This window comes from Drosophila elegans, unplaced genomic scaffold (assembly GCF_018152505.1).
Source record: "Drosophila elegans isolate 14027-0461.03 unplaced genomic scaffold, ASM1815250v1 contig_149, whole genome shotgun sequence".
Classification (NCBI taxonomy): Eukaryota; Metazoa; Arthropoda; class Insecta; order Diptera; family Drosophilidae; genus Drosophila; species Drosophila elegans.
Genome location: NW_024545513.1, coordinates 828,356 through 847,589, shown reverse-complemented (window position 1 = coordinate 847,589; position 19,234 = coordinate 828,356). Strand labels below are relative to the sequence as shown.

The window sequence follows — 19,234 nt, the reverse complement described above, 5'->3', positions numbered from 1 at the left end:
CCACCCCTTTAACCCTTGACAGCCGTTACGGAACTCAATGGGCCATGACCGACCGCAGCCGTTGGCCAGAATAAAATGAAACAAAAATTATGCAGGGCGAAAGAAGAAGAGCCGAAAAAGGGTTGAAGGCACACAGGAAAAAACGCCAGATAAGTTCGCAGCCGAAAGCTGAAAAATAAATAAATAACAATAAAAACAAACAAAAAATACGAATTATTTCTTAATAATAAGAAATGACTCTTAATACAGTTATTTCTCAAACATATATTAGAAAAGCTTGTTTTGAAATATTCTTTAATATATTTCAGAATTGGAGTCCCTATTTTAAAACAAAATGGAAATAATGTGAATTCAATGGTGACTTAATGAAAGTCATAAACTTTCATTTAAGCTTGGTTTTTTGAAAATAAATAAAAAAGTTAGGTAATTTCTTGATTGAATGTCAGAGGTATAGCAGTAAAAATGGGCTCTAGATTATATTTTAATTTTTTTAATGTTTGTAAACTTTAATATATAAATATCATAAATAAATATATTACTATAGTTAGTTTAAATATTTTTATATTAAATGAATACGTGTTTTTTCCTTAGTGCAGCAGCCACAGCATCTTCGCTATCAGAAATTGACTTTTAATGAAAACAATTGAAAATTCTCGGTGTCTGTGTGCCGGGTCCCAAATTGTTGTTCCATGCGAAAGCCACGGGGTTCTCGTTTCAACTGCCCAACTGGCCAAACTGGCTGCGGTTATTAATTTCAATTAAAGCATTTAACCGGAGAGCCGCCGAAAGTCAGCAATATGCCTTTGCTTACCCAACTGGCGGCCCCGCCCCCTAGACATTAATTAAGGCGAGAAAGTGGCGAGGTTTCTCGAGGAATTTCGCAGGCCATAGGTGGCAGTGTGTTATTCAAGGCACTAATAAAGTTGATTCGAGCGAATTTTGCAGCACCAGCAGCAAAGGAGCCAAGGATCTGCCAGCTTCCTGATAATATCGTATTTCACGAAATCATCAAATTAGCCAGTCAAGAGCAGAGACTGCAGTGCCATCAGCATTTAAAGTCCGCCAAACAAACGGGCAAATAAACAACCCGATGCAAGGGAAATTCTGCGGGGAAAATGCAGGGTGGAAATTCTGGGAGGGAAAGTGCAGGGGGAAATTCAAGAGACCATTTATAGGAAGCAGACAGCAGACGGCGATAAGAGAAAGAGTCTGGTCGGGTCTGGTCTGGTCTGGCTTTTCGGTTTTCGGTTTTCAGTGGCTTGGGCAGCAAACTAATGCCGGGCACTGTGTAAAGTACGAGGATACTGCCAAAAGTAGGTGCTATTAATTATAAATATCTAGCATTTCATTTTAATTTTTGTTTGAAGTTTTTTTTTACATTTGTTTCACTATCCACAAGAATATTATATTTGGCTTGGAACGTTACCCTTAGAGAATAATATAATACAAATGACGAATGGGGAAAAATTAAGCTTGTTTTGTTCAAAAATGTTCACCTCAGAAACCCAGGTGATAACTGTGAAAATTCCCCCCGATTTTTTCCGTTTATTGCAGTACTTTCCCTTTGGGTCCCCGGAAAATAATCGAGAGAAGAGAGCGCCAAAAAAACAGCGTTTCAACCTTTAACCTTTGCTTTTGGTTGCCCGGTTACCCACACACACATACACCAACACCAACACCAACACCCGCACATTGTCAACCGCTTTATCGATATCGTGTGTTTTGTTGTTGGACGGCAGGACATCGGCGGTTCAGTTGGCAGGAAAAGTCCGGAGTGTAAAAGTCCTTTTTTCAGCAGAAGAATCGTGAGGGAGAACCGGCAGCAGAATGGTGAGTAATAAGTTGTTAAATCAGCGCAGCATCAGCGAAGCAGTGCATCCTCATAAGCCGCGCACTGCTTGGCCAGCTTGGCAGCTTCCGCCTCCTTCCGATTTCCGATTTCCGGTTCCGCTACTCCACTACTCCACTACTCCACTGCTCCGCTACTTCATTCGCTCCTTTCGGTCTCAGTTTTTCAGTTTCAGTTGCACTGCAAGCGGCGCATTCAATTTTTCATGCCAAGCCAGGCTGTTGCTATTTTTGCATATACAAACTGCACTTTGCGAATGGGGTACAGTGAAGCCTGCTGGTCAAACAATTAAGTGGGAATAGGTTTTCGAATAAAAGCATTCAAAATAAATATGTTTAACATATCATTTTTCTTTTTTTTTTGTTATTTTTCAGTGTTTTTTTTTTTGTTATTGTGACTCCACTGTACATTTACTGCAGCAGGAATTCAAAACAAATAATTTTAACAACACACTTAATTAAATGGACAATTTTTCGAACTGATTAAAGTCTTTCGAAATAAATTAAATTAAAACTATTTGTAACACAATATCTTAAAAAAATAAAGCTGGCGTACATTTAAATAAAACTTAATATGCAGCTGATAGAAATTCCGAATACGTAACATTGTTTTTGTAGTTTTCCTGTGGCACCCTTAGCTTTCCTTTGCTATCGTGGCTCCACTGTACATTTATTGCAGCCAAGAAGCAGTCCTTTGAGCCCCCTTGGTTCTCATTCTTTCGTTGGTTGTCTATTTTCGATCATTTGTTTATGTATAGACCTGCCCCCAACATATATCCGCCTTTTTTCCGTCCGATACATATATATATATATATATATATATATATGTTTATTTATATATTTTGCGCCTTTGGACATGGCGAAAGCGCGGTCGCCGGGCGCAGGCGGCTTCGAAAATTTTTGAATAATTTGCAGTCATAAAATATGCAATAAGCCAGCAGCCAACAGCCAACAGCTGTTGCGAAATTGTTTTGAAAGCCGCGCCATCACATTATTTAAAGCGACGATGGCAGTGCCCCGCCCTTCTCCCGCCTTTCTCCCACGTGGAGGGAATCGAATTAAACGTTGTTAAAGGATTTAAAGTGCGAAAAATAGTTGCGAGCTGCAGACGACAATTGCGCCAGACCCCGTTTTCATTTTCCTGCGGAGCGAAGCTCATTCAATTTGCATAGACAAATGTGGAAATTCTTTGGGGCAAGTTCAGCGGCGACTTCAACTTGAGATTTGAGCTCAGCTGGAGACTTTGGGTTTTTCTTTGATTTTTCGGCATTTATTTTAGTTTGTTTTTAGGACCTACAAGCTGCTTTTATTGTATTTATTGGTCTTTATTACACATCATTAATTATTGCGAAAAATAATTAGCTATAATTTAAGGCTTATACAACTTTACAAACTATTCTTTATTTATTACATTCAAAAATGTAATTTTTTCTTACAGCCGCCGAAGGGTAAAAAGGGCAAGAAGGGCAAAAAATTGCCAGGTAAGTAAGCCTTAAGTTAAATAATTTAAGTTTAGGTTCTCTATAAATTTGATAATTGTAATACGTATATATTTTTGATTATTTTAAAAACACAATCTTATTTGTTCTTCATTTTTTAAAAATAAGTACAATATCAATAGTTACTCGCATCCTACTTTCAAGTAATGGTGAAACCTTTTTGCATGGTACTTAAATCACCAAATAAGCTAGTTATGTCCGAGTTCGTAGTGGGTCCTCTTTAAGGACGCCGGCTGTTAAAGTCCTCGACGAGGAGACAAACGCAACAAGGACGAGGACTGCCTGGCAATTCATTTTCGGAACATTAATGGCAGCAGGGTGCCACTGGGTTTGGGGATATCTGGGCAGCTGGAATGGCGGACATTGGTCATTCAGGGCAATTTAAAAAGGCCAAGCAAAACAATTAGTAAATAACGATAATCTGCGTGAGACGAGGTGCAGGGGAAATGGAGGAGCACTGTGGACATTCTTGTCCCAATGCAATTGCTTTGGCGGAGTCTTGCAGCCCAAAAATTAAGAGCAAAAAATGGGGGGCCAAACTGTCCACTTAATTTCCACGAGTGAGCACACTGCATTTTCCCCTGACCCCTTGACCCTTCGCTCTAAAGGACATCTAACGCACATAATTGTTTCTATGCATGCACTGCTAAAAATCTTCTGGCAAAAATAGTTTACGTTGTTTTTATACTAAGCTCACTGTACAATAATCAAAACTAATTTTCCAAAATTTCTTGAAGCTGCTAAGTTCGTCATATAAAGTTTTAAAAATTTAAGAAGGCTTAATTTTGTTTTTTAATGCAAGAATGCTAAAATTTGCATTATAGTTTGTAGAAGTTTCACTATTTGTGTGGCCATTTTTACGTGCGATAGGCCTAACTCGATTAACCATATCTTAAGCCGAGTGTTCATTGTGTATCATATTTTATTTTTACAAAACTGCCTAGGTATTTTTCTCGCGTGGTTCTAGTTGGAGTCCTAGTAGTCCTGGTAGTCCTAGTAGTCCTTCCTAGTTCGAGTCCTGGCACCAGCCGGCCAACGATGCCAATTACAGAAAACAATTACAACATGGTCTGCTGCTGGGCCACATATGCGGGCAGTGGGTAAGAAGAGGGGGCGTGGCAGGGGTGCAAACTGTGGAAAGGGGGAAATGGGGAAAAAATGGGGAAAAAGGGGCACTTGGATGGGGGTAGCCAGGCGTGCAGCTCTCATTAAATTGCCATAAGGCCGGGAACCCCAAATATGCGGCCAAACTTTTCACTCACTCGCTTGCCCAAAACAATGGAAATTATCAAAGTCAAGATGCCATTAGAAACTAGCTTTAAAAGCGGAAACAACTGTTTTGGGTCTCTCAAAATATAACCTAAAAACATAATAAATATAATAACAATAAAAATGATGCTAACAATGATAACTCTCTTACTCATCACTACATTTCATTGGTACATGCTTTATAAACTTGATTACTTTTATAATATAAAGTTTTGCTAACATAAATGAGAGCTTCAACCAAAACAAAACAATTATTTTATACCAAAAATTCAATACATCACTTTTCATCCATTGCGGTTTTTAATTTTTTTTTAACAATACGAATATTTAAAATATTTTTAATTATTAATTTGACTATTTACGGAATTGATTTTAATATCTGAACATATAATTCAAGTTTAATATAATATATTGCATTGTGTTTAATATAATGATTTAATATAAAAATTAAATATTAATTCAAAATTTGTTGATTTCAATATTCAGATATAAATATTTACTACTCCATGTTTTATCTGTGATTTTTGATTACTATAAAGCTTTAAATTAGCTTACATCTTATTATTATTATCTTTTATTATTTTATCTAACAAATATAAATAAATATGTTCGAATATGGCTGATTACCTACTCAACCCTCAGTGCTCATCGATGGAGTGGACACCTCGGCGATGACCCGCGACCAGCTGGAGGCCTTTGCCCTCCGGCTGAAGGCGGAAATGGATCGGGAGCGGGAGGAGCGAAACTACTTCCAGTTGGAGCGGGACAAGATCCGCACTTTTTGGGAGATCACGCGCCAACAGCTGGGTGAGTTTGGGGATTAATAATATAACAACATCCATATCAATATCAATATCAATATCAATATCAATTTGAAACAAGAAGGGAAGGAGACGTAAACCCTTGCAGCTACAACAAAAACTTTGTAATATATATAGAAAGGCTATATATTTATATATTTTTATGTCCATTTTCCTCTCTGAGCACTTTACATTGTCTTACTACTATTATTATAGAAATAGAGAGAAGACCTTTGGCAAATTATTATTAGGTATTATTCATAAACACTGAAATTAGTCTGGTTTTTGTGTCTGTGCAGATGAGACCCGCTATGAGTTGCAGCAGAAGGACAAGGAGATCGAAGCCACGCAGGATCTGGCGGACATCGATACCAAGCACGTGATGCAGCAGATGAAGCACCTGCAGTTCGAGAACCACAACAAACTGGGCGAGGTGCGGGCCGAGGCGATGACCCAGCTGAAGCTGGCCCAGGAGCACCATGTCCTGCAGGAGAACGAGCTGCTGCGGGACAAGCGCCACCTGCGCAGGATCATCCGGGAGAAGATGGAGACGAGCGAGATGCAGCTGCGCCACTTGGAGGCCAGCTTCAACGAGAAGCTGCTGTGGGTACCCCTGAAAAACCATGAAACACCATAGTCCCACATCGATCTATTGAGCCAAAATGCTCTGTTTCTATGCTTCCATATCGCATATTTTTGTTGAGCAGGCCTCTTACAACCAGCATTAGTTTTTCAAAAATATTTATATAGTATCATAGACTCATATCAAAAATATTATGCAATTTTTATATAAAAAGAAATTACTTTTCTTGTGTAGAAGATATGTTTAAATATAAGATTTAAGGACATAAAAAATAAATTTTTTTAAATTTCTATTCAATAGTTCTTGAAAGGCTTAAAATAAAATATTAATTTTAAGACTTGAATTAGTTCAAAAGATTTTGACAAACGCCATAATATCTGGCAGGGATTTCTTAAGTTTGTTAAATTTTACAATTCATTGTATTTCAAGTAGCGGCTAACAGGTTCTAATTTTTAAAATATTTATTCAATGTTATAGTTTTGAGCAATAAATCTTAAAGGCATTTTATTATTGTACATTCATCAAGTAATATAAATTTAAAGACTTTTATAAATTTAAGAGATTTCGCCAGATGTCGTAGCTAGGGATAAAAAAATATTTTAAGCCATAATCGTTGTTAGTATCTGTGCTTCTGCCAGGGAATTCTTAAATTTGTATAATTCTGAAATGATTAAATTGTTGAAAAGCTAATTGTTTTGCGATCCTGGCAGGGAGCAGCGCATCACGTTCGAGCGCGAGCGCAAGGACAACGAGATGCTGCACGAGGAGAAGATGGTCGAGCAGAAGGCCAAGCTGGACCTGTTCTACGGCACTCAGATGTTCGAGGTGGAGGAGCGCAAGAACCAGCAGATCAAGGACCTGCAGGACCACCACGACCTGGCCTTCAACGACATGAAGAACTACTACAACGACATCACGCTGAACAACCTGGCGCTGATCGGCAGCATGAAGGAGCAGCTGGAGCAGCTGCGCAAACAGGCCGAGCGATCCGACCGGATTGCGGCGGACACGGCGGCGGAGAACCGGCGGCTGAAGGAGCCGCTGGAGCACGCCAACCTCCAGCTGAACGAGTTCCGCCGCAAGCTGGAGTTCTACGAGCGGGACAAGCAGCAGCTGAGCCGCCTCAAGGTGCGCAACACGCGGCTGGAGAAGAAGGTCAAGGGACTCACCTGGGAGGCGGAGACGCTCATCCTGCGCAACGACTCGCTGGTGGCGGAGCGCGAGGGCCTCAAGGAGCGCTTCAACGACGTCATCGTGGAGCTGCAGCAGAAGACCGGCCTGAAGAACGTCCTCCTGGAGCGCAAGATCGCCGCCCTGATGCGCGAGGGCGAGAAGCGCAGCATCGTGCTGCACGAGACCATCGCCACCTGTGCCCCCAACTACGCCGAGAAGCTGGCCGGCCTGGACGAGCGCGTGGGCAACGTCGTCGACCAGAAGAACAAGCTCATCCTGGACCTGCGCTACGAGGTGGCCAAGGCCCGGAAGGCCCACGACGACCTGCTCGAGACCTACGAGTGCAAGCTCAAGCAGCACGGCGTGCCCGTCGACGAGCTGGGCTTCAAACCGCTCAGGGAGCGCGACCAGAAGCAGCTCTACATCTGCGGTCCGGCGGGAATCGTCACGGACAACAAGTAGTATTACACAATGATTGAAGGACCAAAAATCAAGGAGACGAAGAACCGTGGCAGAAACATTTCAATTTTGAAACACTGGAAAGAAAACGATAACTAATCAAATCACAATAGTAAGTCCCTAAAAGATCTTAGAGGCGACAGTCCACAAAAGTATTATAAAAAAAGTTGAGGGGTTTGAAAACCCTAACTTATCAAAAGCAGAACTATATTATACCCCAAACGGACAGTCCCCAAAAGAAGTATTATTAGACGATTTATTGGATCAACAATCAAAAAAAAAACAAGGTGGCGAAAAAGATTTTAGTTAGAAAGAGAAAACCAGACCACAATAAATCAAAAGCAATATAAGGTTCAAAGAAGGAAAAGGAAAATAAAGGATCGAAAATTAAAAGCATCAAATGAAACAAACATTCACAAGGCTCTCTTCAAAAATAGCGCTTTAAAAAAAGATAACACAAAAAAAAGGGGATGCAAAATAACATTAAAAGCGAAGAAGATCAAATGCAAAAAAAAGCTAAGAACCCAAAAACAAATCCCGCCTTCAGAGCCCCCAGTAAATTAAATTGTAATAGTAATAGTGCTGTTCGGATCATTCAGAATTAATTCATTGCCTAGTTTTGTGTGTTAGATTCTACACAATCATGTAATGTTTACAAAATTCTGGAACATTTAGTGGAAAAACAATTAAAAAAAAGTTTGCATTACAAAATAAATAGTTTTCTTATTCAGCGAAAGTACATAGTAATTACCAAACACCCAAGTAAATTAAAACGCAAATGCCGAGTGCTGTTCGAATCATTCAGAATTTATTCAACGTTAGCCTAGATTAGTGTATAAGAAGTATGTATACGTTTATGTATATGCTTATAAAAACCTTCTGGAATACGTTAGCAGGGAGTTGAACATTTTGGGAATGCGCGTACAATCCGACTTCGACTAACACTACAGACAGAAAGAGATGGACAGTGAGAGTGAGTGGGCGAGACAGAGAGACAGGAATTGAGATTGAGATAGAGTCATGTATTTTGCTGATGTGTGTGTTTTTAATACTCAAAGGGTCTGTGGTTCGGGATCTTACGTAACTCGTAACTCGTAACTCTTCAACGGCAAATCATAAAAACCTTCTCTTTCGAAACTCCGCTTTCTGTTCTGAACGCTTCGTGGTTTAGGCTAATTTTACTATACTCTGCTTCGTTATGGTTAGGGTTTCTTCTCTTTAGTTTGTCAATTGATTTATTTTTGAAATAGATATCACATGATGTTTTGCTTCTTGTTGCTGCTTTACTACGGATTTAATTCAATTCAATTCGTTTCGTTTCATTTCGAGTCGATTTCAGTTTCAGTATTTTAGTTTAAGTTTTCGTTTTTAGTTTCCTTTAAATTGATTTGATTTGATCAACAACAGTAATAATTTTTCTTATTTAAATTTCCCCTAACTGAAATGTGTTTCCTTGGCGTTTTATTGTTTAACTTTTTTTCGGTAACTTTACTGTAATAACTGTTTGGTTTGAGTTTCTTTGTGGCATACACTTTACAAAAGATTGTATGGTATAAGGGTTTTATGTCTAAAAATACAAAAAAAAAATTAAGAATAATATTCAAATTGGAATGATTTCTCTTACATACGAGTATATCAAATTCGGACCACAAATTTTGTGTGCTAAGGCTAATATATAAATTTGTCAAACTTAAATTAAAAATGTATGTAAAACAAAATGATAGGAAAAGACCTCAAACTAGGAAAACACAGTGTTTTCCATTGGGTCTTTCCGCATTTCCCTCTTTATGGTTAAAACTCTTTCAAAGAGTGTACAAATGAGCCTTAAAGTTACAATAAATTCAAATAAGTTCGAGTGTTCAGGTCTTGCCTCAACAATCTGTAAAGTGTATACGTTCTGCGGTAGTCCGTAGATCCTTCCTTCCACTCCTGCTCCTTCGATGAACCGTATCCTGGATTTTTGGAATACTTCTGTGTAGTTTCTGCTGGATTTCGGGGTTCGATTGGCTGGCTTGCAGTATCAGTTTCAGTTTTAGTTTAGCTTTTTGTTGTATAGGTACTTTTTCTGTTACGCTCCACCAACTGGTTTCCATATTTCGAGTTCACAAACTATATAGAATAACCTATAGCTTCCTGTTGCGGTTCGTATTCTGTATTCAGTATTCAGTGCTCAATAGTTTGTAGTTTTGTATTTATGTATGTATGGTATAAATCAAAATTTAAAGCGATCACAACGGTTTAATTCACAGACGCGTGTGGAAACATTTGTTTAGAAATGTCCGTGGAAATATTTCCTGTTTTCCTTCGTATCGTTTCGATTTCTCTGGTTAGTTAAATTTACGTTTTTCGATTTCCCTATTTTCGGTTGGCTTTTGCTTATCTTCCAAATTGGTTGCTATGCTTTCTATACAAGTAAATGTAATTTAATCGTAATTTGAGTATAATTTCACTTAACTAATTTTAGTCAAATTGGTAGCGTTTGCTCGTCGTTTCGTTATTGTTCTCTATATGGTTTCGTTTCGTTTCGGTTCGGCGTTTTTCACAATCTTAATAAATATACTGATCGAGTGGAGTGCATGGGGTTTGTGTGTGTGTGTGTGTTTTTGTGGTGTGTATGGCACATTGGGAGTTTCCATTTCCATTTCCGTTTCCATTTTCATTTTCATTCATATTATTGCCTTGTATGCGTTTCGACTATTTAGCTAATTTAATTCGTTTCTATTCGAGCACAACATAATTCTATAATCTGAGGCTATAACTGGATTTGCTTAGTGATTGGTGATTATTGCTTTGACTTGGACTATTTTAAGTTACGTTAGATTAATACTCGATACATAGGCCATATGATTAGATTACATTAAACATTAACTTTATCTAAATGCCATAATTTGTGTTTCAGTTTCAGTTCCAGTATTCAATTTTTGAAAAAGTCTAAACTAAAATGAAAGTTTTACTAACATTTTTGTTTGTAAGGCAATTTGTTTGTTTTTGTTTTTTTTTTCTGTTTTTCGGTTTTTCTTTCTTTCTTTCTTTTTTTATTTTGTTTGTTTATTTGTTGTTTGCGCTTGCGTTTGCTTTTGCTTTGAGATTGTTTTAAATCCAAATTGAATTTAGATTGAGTTCAGTTCAGTTGATTCAGTTTGATTTGAAAAAATAAATCCACCAAATCTAGTACAAATACAAATATGAATACAAAGGTGATGACACAAAACGAGCGTTAAAAGTATCTAACCCGATTGCAAATGTGGATTCGATTCCGGGGTGTAACTACTACCATTATTAGTACATACGTATGTACGTAGTAATGTTAGTTGGCCTGGCTCTACGAATATTGTGTATGTGTTACATGTGAACTATTCGGAGCAGGATTGTGATTGGGATTAGGATGGGGACTTGGACTGGTGCGTGGACGGGACCTAGTGTCTATGAAAGCGAGAGAGATGGCCGATGGCAACGAACCGGGGGCCATCGTCCTTCAACAAATGGAACTGCTTTGCTTTGGAACAGCTGTGTGATTAATTGGGAATCGTCGATGATTCCCTAGGCGGCTCCTCCTCCTCTGCAGCCTCCGCCTAGACTGCCGCCATTCTAGTAGAACTTCCTGCGGGCAAACGCGTTGATCAGGCGCGGCGTGTGCTCGTCCAGGCTGCACAGTTCCAGCAGGTTCTCGTTGCGGGCGCCGGAATACATCATGGAGGCGTGATGCTGCCGCAGGCTCACCATAACGAATCTGCGGAGGCACGAGTGGTTAATCAACTGGATCCCCTCAGGCGGTGTTGTTATTTTATGAACTTGAATGCATATCTCAAAGACGCTGGGTTTATTCCTATACCACTAATCAATATCATGCCCATCATAACTCCAAAATATTTAGTTCTAACGTGCAGCACCGATCGTTTTACAATTTTAAACACTAAACGCAAAAACCCAAGTTTTTTCATCTAAATGTTTCCGAAAAGTGTAAAATTAAAATTTAAAAAAACACCCACCACGATCCTGGATAAAGCGATTATCTAACGATACAAATTTAATTTCGTAATTTGATTTTACTTCACGAAAAGACAACAAAACATTCTTTTAATTCCATACTATAAAGTTTCCATTGGTTTTTTATGAACATCTTTGACCAAAACCAAAATCAAAATTTCTTTTTCTAGTTTAATACGAATTAACCCTTTTTCTTAACATTAGGTGGGGAACTGTTACCTAAAATGTGTCAAATGTGAAGTAAAAATTTCCTTGAGATGAAGCCATGCCAATTATTTCCTTTAATTTAAGGTAGTTTTAGTTTATTTTGATACCAAAGTCATGACCTAAAGTCCTTTTTATTTGTAAGCATTTTTTTTTTTTGAGTTTTTGAGCCTACAATTACAATACCCAAGAGTCTAAAACTGAAGTCTAAGCCTTATTTGAAAGGCACATAGATTTGTTTTGTTACTTTCGTGGTATTCATTTTATAGTCATCTTATTGAGACATTTTTCATACCCGATAGTTTAAAATTCGTGTAGCAATAGTTTACCTATCGGGTGTCAGCATGTTTTAAGCATCAAATACTCACTTGGCATTGGAGCTCCGCTTCTCACGGTAGTCGTCCATTAGGGCAGCCAAGCTCTTGGAATTGTTGCCCGGATTCCCTCGCCCGGCACCCGGCACCAGCACCAGGAACACATCGTACGTGTTCTTCTCATCCTCCAGCGCTCTGTCCAGGACATCCGTCAGCGTCTGCTTGGTCTTGAGCACCTGCAGTGGATAAGCGTTATAGTGATTGGCTCCCAGCGCATGGGCGCATGGCTAACAACCTTCTGGTTCTGGCAGCAGGCGGTGGCCTCCGCCAGCGACATCTCCTTGGTCCAGGGCAGCGTCTTCAGCTGGCCACTGCGGTCGTGCCAGAACTGCACCGTCACCTTGGGATCGCTGCGGAAGTAGCCAAAGGCCAGGGCCACCAGGGCATCCAGGTATTTGAGCGAGCGACAGCGACCGGAAAGGTGTTCTGGGGAAAAGGATTTAAATTGGGTGATTCAGGTGATTAGTCTAATTGAGACGTCACTTACTGCCCAAGTAGAACTGCTCCAGATTGAGGGTGATGTGCAGCCGCCTGCCGAGCGCCTTGTTCTGGCCAAAGGATGCCTCATACACGCTGTGTAGGAAATTCGCCCTTTGCGTGCGCGTTGGACACTGAAAAGTGCACGTTTCGCATTAGGAACAGTTTGAGACTATCAAAAGCCAATGGATTTTACCACTATCACCACCTTCCGGGGCCTCCGCAGGCGCATGTCCTCCAGCAGGAGCCGCACCGGCGGCACATTGCCCGCCTTCAGCTTCTTCTCGTCCAGCAGCTGATCGGCGAAGGCGCGCACCTGGCTGTGCAGCCGCGAGAGGCGTGGCCAGCATTGGAGCAGCTGGTCGTAGGTCATGCGCGGAACAAGGAACTTGGCCAGCGCCGGATCGTTGAGCAGCTGCAGCGGCACATGCTCCCAGCTGAGCGACAGCTTCTTCACAATGGGCAGCGCCTGTTCGGGATCCTGCAGGAGGCGCAGCTTGAGCACGCCCTCGATTGTCGCACGGCAGTTGGCCAGGGGCGTGAGGAAAGTGGGCCACTGGGCCAGCTCCTTGGGCGACGAGGAGAGGAGTTTCAGGGCGGCCATGACCTCGGGTCGGAAGTCGGCATCCCGGAAGTGACAGCGGTGCAGCAGATCGCGGTGCGCCGCCCACCGAGTGCCGTCGCCCACCGACCAGAGGTGGAGCAGGCGGTCCACCGACTGGTGGCCATACCAGTCCAGGATGGCCTTGCGCACCGTGCGGTTGAAGGGCGTCTGGCGGTCCAGCAGCTTCTGCACGCGCCTCACCAGCTGCACGAAGAGCAGGAGGTCCGACTCGCTGGTAATCAGGTCGGGGAACCTGCTGCGCACCAACTTGCGCTGCTTCTCGTCCTCGCGCGTGCTGAGGAAGACGGCCAGGATGAGCAGCGGCTCGTTCGGGCGCGGCAGGTGCTCCGCATTCGGTCCGCTGCCCAGCACACCCGCCAGGCACTCGGCCAGCTCGGCGTCGGTCACTTCGGCGCAGAGGTCCCGCAGCGTGCTGAAGCTAATCTCGACGGCCAGGTCCAGCGTGGGCGGGGCGTAGACGGGGCAATCCGTGGAGCCGATGAAGCAGTAGCGGCGCAGCTTATCAATTGCCGGAATGGAGATTGTGACAATGGACTTAGCCTGCAAGGGCTCCTCCTTCATGGGTGCATCCTGCAAGGGCTCCTCCTTCAAGGGCTCCTCCTTCAAGGGCTCATCCTTCAAGGGCTTCTTCTTTTTTGCTGCAGCTGCTAACGAGATGATGGCAAGATTAGCTTATATTTGAAATAAAATGGACCAATCGGAAAAATGGTAAATTGTAATTACAAGTTCTTTCAAAACAAACATTGTTTGCTATACATTGCTTTATACATTGTTCATATAGCTATTTTCTTGACCACAGCTGTTCCTTAAGAATGAGCATATTTTAAATGTTTAACAAATTCCGATAGCTTGCAGCACTAAACTAAAATTAAGCAAATAGAGGTAATGTTCTTTTTCCAACCACTGATATATGTTTGCACATGTTCATATGTATGTACATATATAGCTTAACTTGCATAAAATAAATACAAGTTAAAATCATTCACTAATATCCTGTAAGGAATTTGAATTAAGTGCTGATTTCTTGCCCTTTACTGTAGTTGCATGGCAATGAGCACATTATATTCCGATCAAAATTCAAAAAAAAAAAATTTATAATTTTAACTAATTCCAATAGCTTGCATTACTAAGTTAAAACTAAGCCACTTTTGGTGACACTTCTGCTGTGTTTATACATACATCAAGCTTGAATTAAAACTGAGTGCTACTTTCTTGCCCTTTGCTGTTGTTGCATGGGAATGAGCACATGTACTGTTTTGCAAGCTTTGTGAGTGGAGAGGGAGGGGGAGGGGGATGGGAAAGGGGAAGTGCGTCGTACTCACATTCCTTGGCTGCCTGCGACTCCTTGTTCTTCGGCTCTTGCTGCTCCTTGGCGGCTCGCTTTGCCACCGAGGATTCCGCTAGTCCTGCTGATGCTGATCCCGATCCTGAGGAGCCCTTGGACACCACGAGACCAGAAGATAATCCCCGGGATAATCCCTTCGATCCCAGGGAGCCCGATCCCTTCGCCTTTTTCATGGCAGCAATTATTGCATTCTACACTCACGCCGCTCTTTCTGGGAATTTGGATAAGCCAGCGTTATATTCCGATTCGCCACGCCCCATTCGCTACGATTTGCCCACACTTACCTTTTTAAACTGCTCGCTTCTGGGCTTATTTTGTTTTAACAAGTTTTGTACATAATTTTGCAGAGAGCATCAGCGACAGCACTATCGATAACATCGTTGGCTTGCTCCTTGTCATTTTGGCCACAACTATCGATTCGCTAAATTCAATTTGAATTTGTTAGGTTTTGGGTTTGTAAAAACTAATCAGGTTATACAAAATTAAATAAATGAATAATAGTGAAAATAAAACTGAACCAACCCGCCATTGGGTATTGTAATACGCCTATCGATATACCGCCATCGCGATACATCGCGCGCTGCCCTGGTAATTTGGCGCCAGCACGCCTACGGTCACACTGGACCGAACCGAGCCGAGCCGAACAGCTGTTTTCCCGCACTGTCTATTTGATAACACTGGGATTCCGATTCCACCTGGCTTTCCTCCAAATTGATCACTGAAAATCGAAACCCGCTGGGAGATGCAGTTCCTCCGCGTGGGCGGTCGCATAACGGCACTGCGCCAGAGGTTGGCCGACAGGGTTCAGATGCCGGAGCGCTTCAAGGACACCGTCGTGGAGAAGTGGGTGCAGTACTGGAAGGGCCTGGTGCGCGACTACTCGGAGGTGGCGGTGGGCGTGGTGCGGGAGTCCTACACGAAGCCCAAGAAGGCGCTGCTCTACGGCACCGGCATGCTGTTCCTGTACCAGGCGGGCCTCAACAATCCCGGCGAGGAGGCCTTCATGACCCTGCTAAGGCGGTCCACGAACCGCATGATCACCGTGCCCACCGAGCTCCAGAACCCCGACTCCGCCGATTACCTGCTGACCCTGGAGCGGGCCATCAACCAGAAGAAACTGCGACTCCTCTCGCTGGGCATCTGCACGATCCTGTGGGTGGATCTGTACGACGAGGACGACTGCACATACCCGGCCATCTGCGAGTACACCAAAGTGGGGCTCCTCAACTTCCACGAGAGGATCATCGACGTGGGCTTCTGGAACCAGTACTGGCGCCTCGACTGGAAGATGCGCAACTACGATGTCAACTACCTGTGATCCTCCATATTGACACCACTCGTTGTTATTGATACCATGTTGTTCAACCAAGGGAATACAATATATGTATGTTTTTAGTACAGGAAAACGTTTCCATTTCCATTTAATACTATAATAGTAATAGTAAGTATTGTTTTAGCTTACGGAAATGGCAACTGAAAATAGTTTAGAGGTCAGTTAAACTCTATATAAATCTGCTTTGCAAATAGATCACTCAAAGTATCTATAACGAAATTTGATTGGCAAGTGCTTTTTTTTAATTAAAAAAACCATAAACTTGTTTATTCCTATCCAATGTCCAGATAAGTGAGAGCTTTGCGATTTTCTTAATTGAAAGATTGATTTCAAGTGCTTTAAAAAATAGCCAACATTTATTTTCGAACATTTATGTTCTCTAATACCATACAAATATTGTATATTGGATGGGGGGCACTGCCGAACGTTGCTCTACTCCTCCTTGTCCAACTCAGCGCCATTTGCAGGCGGGGCTGCTGATGGGGCTTCTACGATCTTCTTTGGCTTGAAGTGCGCCTCCAGCAGATCCTGGCAGTCCTGCAGCCGCGCCAGGTTGTTGATCTTGCCCTGGAAGCTGCCCTCCTTGCCGTTGCCCTTGCCCTCGAGCAGTTCCACGAACTGGGGGCCCAGTTTCTCGACCAGTTCCGGATCCCCGCGCAGCACCAGGTGGCCCTTGGCACTGCTGCCGGCGGCAACGCCCTCGGAAACGGTGAGGAAGTAGAGGATTCCCTCTGCGGGCGCCAGCCGCAAGAATGTGTTGATGAAGTCCACCTCGATGCCGTCGCGTCGATGGAGGGCGAAGTACTTGGGCCGCTCCTTCTTGGGCAGATCCTCCAGCCGCTCGGCCTCGGCGGTGGCGAAGTCCTTGAGCAGCTGCACGAAGTACTTGCGACTGCCCTTCACATTCTGCTGCAACTTCTGGACGAGCTCCAAGTGCTGGCCCGGGCCACCTCTGTAAAATAACAAACTAGTCGGTGAGTATACTGTCGAAAATTCTTACAAATTAATAAATATTATAAGATAGATCACAAATATTTATCAGAAATATAATCTTTTACGGATATTAGTGACATATCAACTTCAGTTAGAATTTGTACATTATTTAAAATATTAATTATATTATAAATATTAATTATCTTGATATGGTAACAATATCATCAATTCTAAAATATACCATATGTATTTATTGTTATGATGTTAAGTTCAAAATAATTTTGGTACTTATATTTTCAGTTTTACAAATAATTGAAATGGCATTTTTTATTTAATTGTGTTATAATAAATTTCAAATTTTGAATAATCTTTATTATAAATTAAATTAAATAAATTGTTAGAAATCATAAATACCAACCAAGTTTTTTTCAGCTATAAAATTATCAAAACTGTTTTAGTAATGTGATATTAAGTATAGATCTTGGCATTATCAGTTCTAAGAAGTTAAAAATAAAATGGATAAAGTGAATTTAAAAAGCGTTCCTCGTGCTATCCCAGTCTGTAAATGTTTTTTGAAAGCTTTTAGCAATATTTAGTCTTAAATCGGAATGATAAGGATGTAAAGGGCAATAGCTTGATGAAATCTTGGTGAAGCAGGCTAGCTATGAATAAAGGTAAATTGAATGCAGATCTTGGCAATATCAAATTTAAACGATAGAAATAAATTGAAAGTCTATATATGGTAAAAACAGATCTAATAAGTATGAGCCAAGATCAAAGTGTGCAATGTCTATGGCATAAACTATTCTTAGTGGCTACAAAGTTGCGAGGGGAGAAACCCTTGCTGAATACCTGAGGAACACTCACTTGAGGGCTTGGGTGAGCTGCTGCTCCCGCTGGAAGACCTCGCCCAGCTTTTGCAGCACCCGCTCGCCGACGACGAAGTGGACGAGCACGTTGGTCTTCACCTTCTCGGCGCAGAGCAGCTTGATGCACTGCAGCTGGGAGAGATTCGTGACGTGGGTGCCGCAGCACATGTTGCTCTCGATGCCCGCGATGCGCACCACGCGGGCCAGCCCCTCGTGGTCCTTGGGCAGTCCGCGCGGGGCTCGGGCATCCTGGAACTCCTGCGCCACCTCGGGGTCCACCAGGACCACGCTGACCTCGCGGCCCTCGCGTATCAGGTCGTTGGCCTGCCGCTCGATGAGGTCCAGCGACTCGCGACTGATGAGATGGGGCGTGCTCAGCTGGATGTATGAGGCACTGGAGCCCAGGGACCAGGAGGTCGTGTCGTACTTGAACTCCCTGTCAAATAGGGCGGTTATCAGGTGCTGCCCCGAGTGCTGTTGCATGTGGTCCAGTCGCCGGGGAAAGTCGAGTTGCTGGAGCACCTCCGAGTCCTGCTCGAAGCTCGTCGGCGATTCCACAAAGTGGACGGCCGTGGTGCCCTTCCGCTGGACATTGCGCACGGGGAATCCGCCGAGGGTTCCGTAGTCGCAGGGCTGGCCACCGCCCTCGGGGAACAGTATCGTATCCTCGCAGACCACCTGGAAACCCTTCAGTTTCTGGACCTCTCCCTGCGGACTCGTCCAGTCCAAGGTGGCGAACTCACTGCTCACGACTTTCGTCTTGAACTGTTGATCAATCAATTAGGTTACGAATTATGTAACTACGGGGGTACTCAGCAGGGTTACCTGCTTCAGGAAGCTGTCCTCCTGGCACTTGAACACCATCTTCTCATTCAATGCACGCAATTCCCAGTTCGCCTATCGAAATAATAAACAATTTATGAGAGGTTCCATCAACAAGTGTTCATTTGGCGGCTAGTTCACTTCACTGCACCGCCAGTTCATTCCAGAGATGCGCAGATAGCAGATAATCACCGATAAGCTGTCACGAGTAACGAGTCACTGACTGACGGTCACGGTATTTCATATAACTATATCGCTATATAAAAATTGTACATTTTATAGAACATGGAACACAAATCGTTGGCATTTGAAAAGACACAAATCACATTTGCCAATATTGTTTGGTTGACTAAGTTATAAAATATGTATATTTATTCTTTTTTAAAATCATGCAACCAGATATATATTTAAATGAATTATCAGTTAATATTGCATAAATGTATTTCACATAGTTTTCACTGATATGCATTTTGTTGTTTCACAGTCACTGCTTACACTAAATTAATTTATAAAAACTATTTACGCACTGTGCAGCACTTTCTTATAAATAACTAACGCGGAAAGTTCAATTTGGGGAAAGTACTAACGCCTTTGCTTAATGACAGAACTGAATGAAACTTTTAAATATGGAATG

At 42.3% G+C, this 19,234-nt stretch overlaps 4 protein-coding genes across 5 annotated transcripts; 2 read left to right on the top strand and 2 right to left on the bottom strand.

Moving 5' to 3' along the window:
- Window positions 1-1,514: 1,514 nt before the first annotated feature.
- LOC108135948 (dynein regulatory complex subunit 4) lies at window positions 1,515-8,342 on the top strand. Its single transcript, XM_017256903.2, has 5 exons — window positions 1,515-1,830; window positions 3,287-3,329; window positions 5,259-5,423; window positions 5,716-6,019; window positions 6,710-8,342. The coding sequence occupies exons 1-5, from the start codon at window positions 1,828-1,830 to the stop codon at window positions 7,632-7,634; spliced, it is 1,440 nt and encodes a 479-aa protein (XP_017112392.1). The 5' UTR covers window positions 1,515-1,827; the 3' UTR covers window positions 7,635-8,342.
- A 2,302-nt stretch (window positions 8,343-10,644) lies between these two features.
- On the bottom strand, window positions 10,645-15,026 carry LOC108135944. Of its 2 annotated transcripts, none has more exons than XM_017256896.2 (7): window positions 14,928-15,026; window positions 14,621-14,854; window positions 12,870-13,945; window positions 12,684-12,807; window positions 12,432-12,622; window positions 12,191-12,372; window positions 10,645-11,361 (listed from the first exon to the last, which is right to left on the bottom strand). In XM_017256896.2, the coding sequence occupies exons 2-7, from the start codon at window positions 14,814-14,816 to the stop codon at window positions 11,220-11,222; spliced, it is 1,911 nt and encodes a 636-aa protein (XP_017112385.1). In that variant the 5' UTR covers window positions 14,817-14,854; window positions 14,928-15,026; the 3' UTR covers window positions 10,645-11,219. The 2 variants fall into 2 exon arrangements, with proteins under 2 accessions (XP_017112385.1, XP_017112387.1); XM_017256898.2 differs by having other exon boundaries at window positions 12,870-13,942.
- Window positions 15,027-15,252: 226 nt separating this feature from the next.
- Window positions 15,253-16,049, top strand: LOC108135941 (mitochondrial import inner membrane translocase subunit Tim29). The gene has a single exon (XM_017256890.2). It carries the CDS (start codon window positions 15,386-15,388, stop codon window positions 15,959-15,961), a length of 576 nt encoding a protein of 191 aa, XP_017112379.1. The 5' UTR covers window positions 15,253-15,385; the 3' UTR covers window positions 15,962-16,049.
- Window positions 16,050-16,310: 261 nt separating this feature from the next.
- On the bottom strand, window positions 16,311-18,752 carry LOC108135940 (alanyl-tRNA editing protein Aarsd1-A). The gene is made up of 3 exons (XM_017256889.2): window positions 18,604-18,752; window positions 17,777-18,543; window positions 16,311-16,928 (listed from the first exon to the last, which is right to left on the bottom strand). Exons 1-3 carry the CDS (start codon window positions 18,640-18,642, stop codon window positions 16,409-16,411), a joined length of 1,326 nt encoding a protein of 441 aa, XP_017112378.1. The 5' UTR covers window positions 18,643-18,752; the 3' UTR covers window positions 16,311-16,408.
- Between the last annotated feature and the right edge of the window lie 482 nt (window positions 18,753-19,234).

Coding starts and splice junctions, on each gene's coding strand:
- LOC108135948 (XM_017256903.2), top strand. Junction 5,424..5,715: donor GATCACGCGCCAACAGCTGG/GTGAGTTTGGGG, acceptor GTGTCTGTGCAG/ATGAGACCCGCTATGAGTTG. Junction 6,020..6,709: donor AGCTTCAACGAGAAGCTGCT/GTGGGTACCCCT, acceptor CGATCCTGGCAG/GGAGCAGCGCATCACGTTCG.
- LOC108135944 (XM_017256896.2), bottom strand. CDS start 14,816: ATGAAAAAGGCGAAGGGATCGGGCTCCCTGGGATCGAAGGGATTATCC. Junction 12,623..12,683: donor GGAGCAGTTCTACTTGGGCA/GTAAGTGACGTC, acceptor CCTTTTCCCCAG/AACACCTTTCCGGTCGCTGT. Junction 12,373..12,431: donor CCTGCTGCCAGAACCAGAAG/GTTGTTAGCCAT, acceptor TATCCACTGCAG/GTGCTCAAGACCAAGCAGAC.
- LOC108135941 (XM_017256890.2), top strand. CDS start 15,386: ATGCAGTTCCTCCGCGTGGGCGGTCGCATAACGGCACTGCGCCAGAGG.
- LOC108135940 (XM_017256889.2), bottom strand. CDS start 18,642: ATGGTGTTCAAGTGCCAGGAGGACAGCTTCCTGAAGCAG. Junction 18,544..18,603: donor AGGACAGCTTCCTGAAGCAG/GTAACCCTGCTG, acceptor ATTGATCAACAG/TTCAAGACGAAAGTCGTGAG. Junction 16,929..17,776: donor CAGCTCACCCAAGCCCTCAA/GTGAGTGTTCCT, acceptor GTTATTTTACAG/AGGTGGCCCGGGCCAGCACT.